General features: G+C 43.8%; 1 protein-coding gene across 1 annotated transcript; it reads right to left on the bottom strand.

Annotated features, from left to right (window-relative positions):
• Positions 1-7,482: 7,482 nt before the first annotated feature.
• ANKRD34C (ankyrin repeat domain 34C) lies at positions 7,483-9,220 on the bottom strand. Its single transcript, XM_008573562.1, has one exon. The coding sequence runs from the start codon at positions 9,218-9,220 to the stop codon at positions 7,616-7,618; it is 1,605 nt and encodes a 534-aa protein (XP_008571784.1). The 3' UTR covers positions 7,483-7,615.
• Between the last annotated feature and the right edge of the window lie 271 nt (positions 9,221-9,491).

Here is a 9,491-nt window from a genome sequence, read left to right as displayed (position 1 = left end):
TTGTAAAGAGTGCTGCAATGAACATTGGAGAACAGGTATACCTTCGACTTGATGATTTCCAGCAGTGAGATAGCTGGATCATATGGTAGATCTATCTGCAACTGTTTGAGGAACCTCCATACCATTTTCCATAGAGGCTGCACCATTTTGCAGTCCCACCAACAACGTATGAGTTCTTTTTTCTCCGCAACCTCACCAGCATTTATCATTCACAGTCTTTTGGATATTAGCCATCCTAGTACCAAGCCTATATATTGGGGAAGAGACTGCCTCTTCAGCAAATGGTGCTGGGGTAACTGGATATCGATATGCAGGAGAATTAAACTAGACCCATACCTCTCACCATATACTAAAATCAACTCAAAATGGATTAAAGAATTAAATATACACCCTGAACAACAAAACTTCTTAAAGAAAACGTAGGAGAAACACTTCAGGAAGTAGGACTGGGCACAGACTTCATGAATATGACCCCCAAAACACAGGCAACCAAAGGAAAAATAAACAAATGGGATTACATCAAACTAAAAAGCTTCTGCACAGCAAAAGAAACAATTAACAGAGTTAAAAGACAACCAACAGAGTGGGAGAAAATATTTGCAAAATATACATCCGACAAAGGACTAATATCCAGAATATACAAGGAGCTGAAACAACTTTACAACAAGAAAACAAGTAACCCAATTTTAAAAAGGGCATAGGCTTTTGATTAGCCACTATCTCAGTACAAAGCATTCCAGCCAGAAGCCTGCTAAAGGCAGCCCACAAGTCGTTCCTTTGATGATAAGGTAATGTTTACCCCTTCTCAGGAGAGGAATCTCAGTTCCCAGTTCCTGGAGCAGAAAAGGGAAAGTAGGGCCGGCCCATGGCTCACTCGGTAGAGTGCGGTGCTGCTAACACCAAGGCCCCGGGTTCGGATCCCACATAGGGATGGCCGGTTTGCTCACTGGCTGAGCGTGGTGCTGACAACACCAAGTCAAGGGTTAAGATCCCCTTACCGGTCATCTTTTATTAAAAAAAAAAAGAAAAGAAAAGAAAAAAGAAAAGGGAGAGTGGAGGGGGGAAGAGGGGAAAGTTGCTTAACCTAGCTGTGCTGATGTCGAGCTAGCCATGAGGCCTAACAACAAACACTTACCCCCTTTCATTTCCTGAGGTCCATTCCTTGTTTTCAACATCCTTCCCCAGGCAAATGGAAGTGCGATGCAGGTCCTGTCCTTCCTCATATATGCATGCCATTTTGTAACTTGGACAAGAGGACATGGAGTTCTATGAATTGCGGTACGTTATCTTAGGATATAAGAAATGCCCTATGTCTTTATGTTTCTAAATCTAAGTAAGATTGATTCTAGTCCCATCCCCTTTCGATGAACGGACAAGAAAGTCTAGCTCAGTCATGGTGGAGCTACGGCCCTCCATTCTGTGGAGGTCTTTGACAGTCCACAGGATTCAGGTGCAGGGAGCCCGTTGCCAGTTATCATGCTGATGTGCTCATTATCCAAACTGCAAGGTCTTTTCAAAGCAGGTTATTCGGATGCCTTCCTGCCAAGCTTGACCCAGGCCCAGCCTCTCACCATGCACCATGTAGCTGATACAGGAGGTGCTCAGTTTCCCTGGGCTCGGGTTTCAGGACATGCCTCTGGGTTTCCAGCCACTCCCTGAGGTCTCAGGCTCCATCCTCTGAGCCTCTGAGCGCTCCCCTGGAGGAAAGCTATTGTTGCCAGTTAGACCTATTTTTAGCACCAAGGAGAAAATGAGACCACAGGGGGCTGACTTTTGCAATCCAGTGGCTGGACACGTTCAATAGACAGCACAGAACATTCTGGTGCATAAAACTGGGAATCACCCCCTTAACTGAATATTCATTAGAGAAATTATAAAACTGAATCCCAGTCGAAGGTGGGGTTGCTGTTCACTTTCCTGGAGGCAACCTGCACTTGGCTGGCTGAGGTGCATATATTTTACTTTGTATCTAGTGTACTTTCAGCAAGCAGCTGCTCACTCTCCTGAGCCAGCCTGCACTTTGTACTGAACTTTAATATGTTTTTCTTGCTTTTATGTTAGACTTGATGTCTGTATTGAACTTACTTTTGTGTTAAACTTGGTGTGGGCCCTGCTCAGTGTCTTGAGCTATGCCTCACTCTCTCTGTGGAACCTATATTTCTTATCTATTTGTGGGGAAAATAGAATAATTTAGTCAGGCCCCCTGGACTCAGGTTCAGTTGGGTGTGGTACAGCACATTTCTTGTAAACAAGTTGTGTGGGGTGGAGTTAGTGCTCATGCTCAGCCAATGTATCTTTTTAGTTTGTTGCTATTATTGTACATTCTTCAGTTTGTGAAGCAGTGCTGGCAGGCAGAGCTTGCATCTAAAAATAGAGCATGTTTACTTTGCTGGCAGCTGCTCAGTTTTTCCTTTGGACTTTGCCAGTAACAGTGGAGTTTCTGAGTTTCTCTTTGTACTGCCTAACTCTGAGACGTGTTTGTGCTGAATAAAGACAACCCTTTCTTCAACCAAGGCTCTAAGGACCTTTTTGCTGGTTACCTACCTCGTAGATCTGCATGTGAAGGGTCTGTGAACTGGCTCAAGAGGTCTGAGAGACCCAGCCCTACCTCCACACTATTATATTAAACTTGTTCTTTCTACTGTGACTCTGCCCTTGAATTCTTTCCTGTGGCGGAGTTAAGAATCTGGAAAGAGGACTGGGTGGGTTGATGCTAACTACCAGGACCCCCCCTCCCCGACCCTACCTCCGACATCATAGCCACTCCTTTTCTAAAGTTTTGTTCTGGAAGGGAGTGAGTTTCACTCAAGAGATCCTAACTTCTAAGCCTGTTGTCACTCTTGGGAATGCACTCCCTCCTCTGAGGTCGGCCACTCTGGCCTTGTCCCTCCTCGATTCTCCCACCTCCTCCCACGGCCCCCATTTTCTCCTCCTCTGGAATGGTCACTCATAATCTCTCCTCAAAAGATTTGGAAATTGAGGTCGGCCACTCTGGCCTTGTCCCTCCTCGATTCTCCCACCTCCTCCCACCGCCCCCATTTTCTCCTCCTCTGGAATGGTCACTCATAATCTCTCCTCAAAAGATTTGGAAATAATATTAGCCTCCCTTTCCTGAAGATAGAGGTGGGGAAAAGACATGCTGAAACTAATCCTTTTTCTTTTCTCTTTGTTAACTTACTTTATTTCAGTAGCCTAGGGAGAAACTAAGAGAAAGGTTCTATGCTGAGAATGAGGGAGTCTGGATATAATTTGAAGCACAGAACACTAGAATTGAAGGGACCAGGGAGACCTTCTAACTAGTTCATTTTATAGTTGCTGTCCTGCCCTTGAATAAGAGCTAATGGAAATCAGCTTACATTAATACTCACCAACATCAGAAATAGTGCCCAAGGAGGGATATCCAGTGACTCTAAGTCACTGCCACTAGCAGATGGCAGGTGCAGTCCTGGGGTGACCTGAGCAGCAGAGGTCAAATAAAGAAACTCACCTCTTATAGCGGCAATGCACCTTCTCGTTCACTGTGCTATTTTTTTTTTAAAGATGACCGGTAAGGGGATCTTAACCCTTGACTTGGTGTTATTAGCTCCACGCTCTCCCAAGCGAGCCACAGGCCGGCCCTCATTGCACTTTTTTTTCAACCAGGAGAGAGACCATAATACTTTTTCATTAAAATTTAATTTTTAAAATTATGTGTACACATTTAAAAGGTTGATGTTACCAGGCAGTCACGTCAACCTCATCTTAAGACAAAAGGGGCCGGCCCCTCGCTCACCTGGGAGAGTGTAGTGCTGTTAGCACTGAGGTCACGGGTTCAGATCCTATATCGGGGTGGCCTGTGCGCTCACTGGCTGAGCGTGGTGCTGAAAACACCAGGCCAAAGGTTGCGATCCCCTTACCAGTCCAAAAAAAAAAAAAAGAAAAAAGTAATATTTATAATATAGATTAGATTTCACTGAAAAAATGGGAGAAACTACTGAAGGATTGCAATATATCTTTTATTGACATATTAGGAACACCTAAATAATGGATTTTGATACATCTTTGAGCACATCGTCAGCTTAAGACTAGGAAATAACACTGCAGAGAACCAATTCAAGCAGCACACAGTACATCTGAAGCACAAACACACACTGAGGAGGAAGGTCAGACACAACCTGCATTTGCAAGGTACCATTTACTTGATAAAATTCTAAGAGAACTGACAATGGATTTTTTAAAAAGGCTTTGGAATGTCTAGAAATAAAACCAAAGTTTCAGACTTTAAAACTTATCACATTCTGTAATACATTTTGATTAACAGTCCAGAGATTTTAAGTAGATGGATTATTGAAACTATAGTTTGCAGCTAACTTACATAGCAACTCTAGGATTCCAAAAGGAAAAGCTAACCTCTGATCTAGCAACATATTTGAATCTAAAAGATGCTTTCAAAAAGCGTTCCTATGAGGTCCATAAATGTGGACAAAAGTACTTATTTATGCATAAACCATGATAAAGTATTTTGGTTGTTGTACTAGTTTAGAACAGTCTAATTCAGCTAATGCATCGTCGCATACTGATGAGATTAGGTGCTCTCCAGATGACTGTCTAGAGAAAGGCCGATGAAAAGGTCACAACTGACTGGTGCAGGCAATGAATGGCTGGAGAGTACCTGATATTAGACCCGCTGTCCTGAATGAACGACTCATCACGTTTGGCATTTCACCTAAGCTAATTTCTATGAATGTACCACATTTGCTACTTAAAATAAATTAGGCTTCCAAATCTCAGCTAAAGGTTTAGAAAAATGCTCCTATGCGGTGTCTGGCTATCCCCACAGCTGGATATTAGTAGCAGAAGTTGGTTTTAACTGGCACTAAGAACAATTAGAAAAGTACTTAAAATGTGTAGTGTGTGCGTGCATGTGTGTTTAATGAGCTGCTGAGAACAATAACTGTCTGTGTGATTCTCTCTTTACTACATGGGACAGTTGTTTCTTTTCCTATAATCACATCTACTTGATAAGAACTGTTAATGATTGAATGGTTCTGAAAAGAATATAGGTCATCCACACTAAACCAAGTTCATGAGCTATAGAATTTCACTAGCTTATGTGTTTTTCTTCTCATTTTCTTACCTTCCTGCAAGATACAAGACCATTAGCACTCATATTTGTGTGTGTTTGCCAAGAATCCTGAAGGCCCATGTTAGTATTGATTAGTCATCTTACTAAAGCACAATTGGAATTGTCTTTAGGTTTGTGGGAGAGCCTAGCCAGACAGCGTCCACACCTCCATGCAGCTTCGTTGTTCTTGACGTATTTCTACTATGTACACAGTAAGTCTCTAGAGCAATGGTGATCAGCCCAGTGGTGTTGCCCCCAGGAGGCATCTGGCCATGACTGGAGACGTTTTTTTTGGTTGTCACAACTGGGGGGAAGGCGCCACTGCCACCTAGTGAGTGGAGGCCAGAGATGCTGCTAAACATCCCACAAAGCACAGAACAGACAGCCCCCCCACCGCAGAGAGTCACCCAGCTCTAAATGTCAGTGTGCTGAGGCTAAGAGCCTGCCCTAAAGGAATCATTAAAAAATAAGTACTTTGTTTTGTTTATAACGATCATTAGCATTTTGTTTGGGATATTTAGATAAATTTCTAGCAAATGTCATTATATGAGGGTACTTCAAAAAGTTCATGGAAGGATTCATGCTATCTTTCAATTCTATCTTTTCCATGAACTTTTTGAAGTGCCCTCATAGAAATGGTAAAAGATGTAGAGCTTATGTGGCAGAATTCTTTTACTTTACAAATGAGGTTAGAGATCAGTATTTATAGAATCGGTGGGGATCTCAAGGAGATACTTGATTTTTCAGCTAGACTTTATTCCATTTCGTATAGGATATGATGTATTATTTGAGATTTTGAGGCGTCTGAGGTTTAAAGAAATAAAATTAGCTACCTCTTAGCCAATGACTTCTTCCTGTACCAGGCACAATAGCAGGCATTTTCAATTTAATTGTCACACAGCCTTGCAAGTTAAAGTATTACTAATCCCATTTTCCAGATGAGAGAACAGAGGCACAAGGAAGTTAAGTTCAAGCCTGGCTCAAGGTCACACAGCTGGTAAATGATGAAACTCAGATACAAACCCAAATCTGCCAGACTCAAAGCCTTTTCTCTCTCATCTACATGATGCTGTCCCCAGGGACTACTGAAATTTCAACTACAGAGCAAATATATCACAGCAGCATGAGACAGAATATTAACGGGACAATAACCTGGAATATCTTCATCTGAAATGTGGCTACATTACACCAGAGGTGCTAACTTGCTGCTTCCCTTCTTGGGTTTGTTCAAAGTGGTTTAAAGGCGTTGTAAAGGTTATTTCTACAAATTTCCCATCACCTAGAAAATTCAGACAGAGAAGAAACCAGGTTTTTCTTGAATTGCCTAGAGGACAATTTGCATCCCCTAAAATTTTCAGGCTAATTGTCCCCACTGCTTCCGGCCTGAGAACCATTTGCTTTACCTTTTCATCTGTGCATATCCCATCATCATTTACCATTCTGCTTTTGCTAGATCGCATCAAGTTTTCTTAAGAATAATCGGGAAATGCTTCTTACAGGTCTATTCTATAAATTGTGTCACATTCAACTCCAAATTCGTTAACTCTGACTTTTTCAGGAGATTTCAACACAGAGCCTATCAGGGCAGGGTTCTGGGGAAAGTTTCATTTCTGAAGCAAGATTCACCTCTAAGGCATCAGATGCTGTGCCACATCAGAACTTGGGATTCATGTAGATGTGATATCTGGGGACTCAGAGCACATCCAAATTAGTATGTAAAAAATTATGTCACTGGAAATTTGAATGATCTCAACTATGCCATGGTTGGCAGTGCCCATAACAGAGTAACAGGCAGGACCCACATGCCAGAGCCTCTTTGATGGGGAAATTCTGCTTTGACTCCATTAGATAGAACCCAGAAACCCAGATTTAATTGCTTAGGGGTTGGCTTTGAGCTGTTGCACATTCTAACAAATGTTAAAGCCTCATTTTCTTTGTAGGCACTTTATAGATTTATTACAAATGGCACATCCCAAATACCATCTTGTGATTTAAATTTTTGCTTTCTGTTTGTCTGATAAAAAAAAATAACTTGTGTCCACAACTTAGATCATTGTATTTGCTATGTTGCCTTCAAACTCTAAAAGTTTTCTTCCTCTGGAGAATTTTTTTTTTTAATTTCATCTCCAAGACCCAATTATCCTGAGCTCTTTTCAAGTAGGCCTATTAACTTGTGTCCACAACTTAGATCATTGTATTTGCTATGTTACCTTCAAACTCTAAAAGTTTTCTTCCTCTGGAGAATTTTTTTTTTTTAATTTCATCTCCAAGACCCAATTATCCTGAGCTCTTTTCAAGTAGGCCTATAACAACCTAGGGATTATTTGGGAAGTGAAATTCTGAAATAACCCCTGGGTTTATTTCAGAAGTGAAGCAGCACCCTGTCTTCTGAAGTGGCCACACATTGAGGAATGATCAGAACACAGAGAATCCACATGGCTGTGTGGTCTACATTATGGTCCCTTCCACAAACAACATAGATTTTTTTTTTTAATGCCATTGTAAAAGCTTCTAGGTCATAATTTCCTCAAAGTCAGACAGCTGCTTCATCTGTTCCACTTGCATAGAATGCCTTCTGAGGAGCTTCTTTTTACTTCTCAAGTCAACTCTCTTTGGTGAACTTGGAGCAACAGGAACCATAGATTTTAAGCCACTAGCAAGTGGGGAAGAAGGTTTGCTGCTAGATCTAATATCTGGAATAGGTGGGTTCAAATTCACGTTTAAAGGTGGAAGGAAGCCAGGCCTAGTGTGAGAAATGCGGTCTAGCAGCAATGTTCCAGAACCCCGTCTTTCTAGAAGATGTGGTGGCCTACGGCGTGCTGAGCTGGGGGATGTGCTGGGCACGGCATCCAGGGACTCCCGAGAGCCATGGAAAAGAGATAAGTGGGAGCTATTGAGCTTCTTTCTATCTAGGGGTCCTTTGCCTGATTCAAGGGACATGGAGTTGGGCGGGTCAGTCCCTGTCTGCAAATCTAAATCATAGAAGTCATTTTCCAGCCATTTGAGGGACGCTAGCTCCTTGAGAGCAGAGGGTCCTGATGGACCCATGCCACCCTTCTCTTGGTCAACAGGGAGCGTTCCTCTTCTGGCCAGACGCGGGTGGGGAGCCTGACCTTTCTCATAGGCTGCTTTCCAGGATGCCGGTGCCGAAGAGGCTGAAATCTTCAGAACCTGCTCCGTGACTGTGGGCAAGAGGGTAGGGTCTTTGCCATCGATACTGTTGGTTCTGGAGAGGGGCCCCCTTTTAGGAAAGGACACATCACTGATGCTCTTGATGACCTCGTTGTCTGTGCTGGTGCCAGGGGTCTCCTCCTGGCGCACTGAGGCTGCCAGCACAGAGGGTGCGATCAGGCCCCAGGGTTCAGACTGGAGCCTCTTCAGTTGGGGCAAACGAGCCCTTTTGAGGTTACCAACTTTCCTCGTGGGTGACCCGGGCTCATTAAGAGTCTTGGATGCATTGCAACCACTTGAATGCCCTGTTTGCAGGCTGAAGAAGTCATCTTCCTTCTCACTGGGTGGAGAGCCCAGGCCTGGTGCCTTCAGTTCGATGTCAGAGGGAGACGCACACAGTGGAGGCGACTGTCTGTCTTCTTTGGGTGAAGGAGGGACGTTAAGATACTGTTTGGTGGTTTTGGTTCCTGAAGATGATTTATCCGTTGTTATGATAATCACCTCCTTCCCTTTGGCTTTGCAGGCATCAAGGAGATGTCTTAATGCGTCCTTGTCATCTGCATTTATTGCATACACCAGAGCTGAAGCCCCAGTGCGATCCTCAAGGCTGGGGTCTGCTCCACTCTCCAGTAATAAGGAGACCACGTCTCCCCCAGCTCTTCTGATGCAAGCATGGATGAGCGCGGTCTTGCCAGACTTATCCTGGATATTGGGGTCTGCCCTGTTGTCCAGCAGGTACTTCACCATCTTGGGCTTGCTGATGCTCTGCTGGTCTACATGTTTAGTGATGCACGCCACCATGAGAGCTGTTTCTCCTTTGTCGTTACTTTCATTGATATAGGCTCCCCCTTCCAGGAGCAGTCTGGTCAGCCTGAGCCTTCCCAGCCACACAGCCTTTAAAAGGGAGTTTCCATCAGTCCTCAGTTCAGTGTCATCGTCCATCATGCTGGCTACAGCTTAGAGTCTCTGCGCCAAGTGGCAATCAGACCTAGCAAGGGAAGAAGAGGGGAAAATGTCATGTATTCTATAGCTGATCTGCGCAGCATGGTTGTTACAGGGTCTGAGTGCGGTCGTACCCTAGCCTGATCCCAAGTTATGTCACCTTGGCCAAGTCATCTAATGTCTCTGAGTTAGTTTCTTCATCTATAATGGGGTCGGGGGGCCGGCCCGGTGGCGCACTGGATAGTGCGCCGCTTGGGAAGCGCGGCGGCGCTCC

The sequence above is a fragment of the Galeopterus variegatus genome, unplaced genomic scaffold (genome assembly GCF_000696425.1).
Source record: "Galeopterus variegatus unplaced genomic scaffold, G_variegatus-3.0.2 Scaffold934, whole genome shotgun sequence".
Classification (NCBI taxonomy): domain Eukaryota; kingdom Metazoa; phylum Chordata; class Mammalia; order Dermoptera; family Cynocephalidae; genus Galeopterus; species Galeopterus variegatus.
This window is presented reverse-complemented; position numbering and strand designations above follow the sequence as displayed.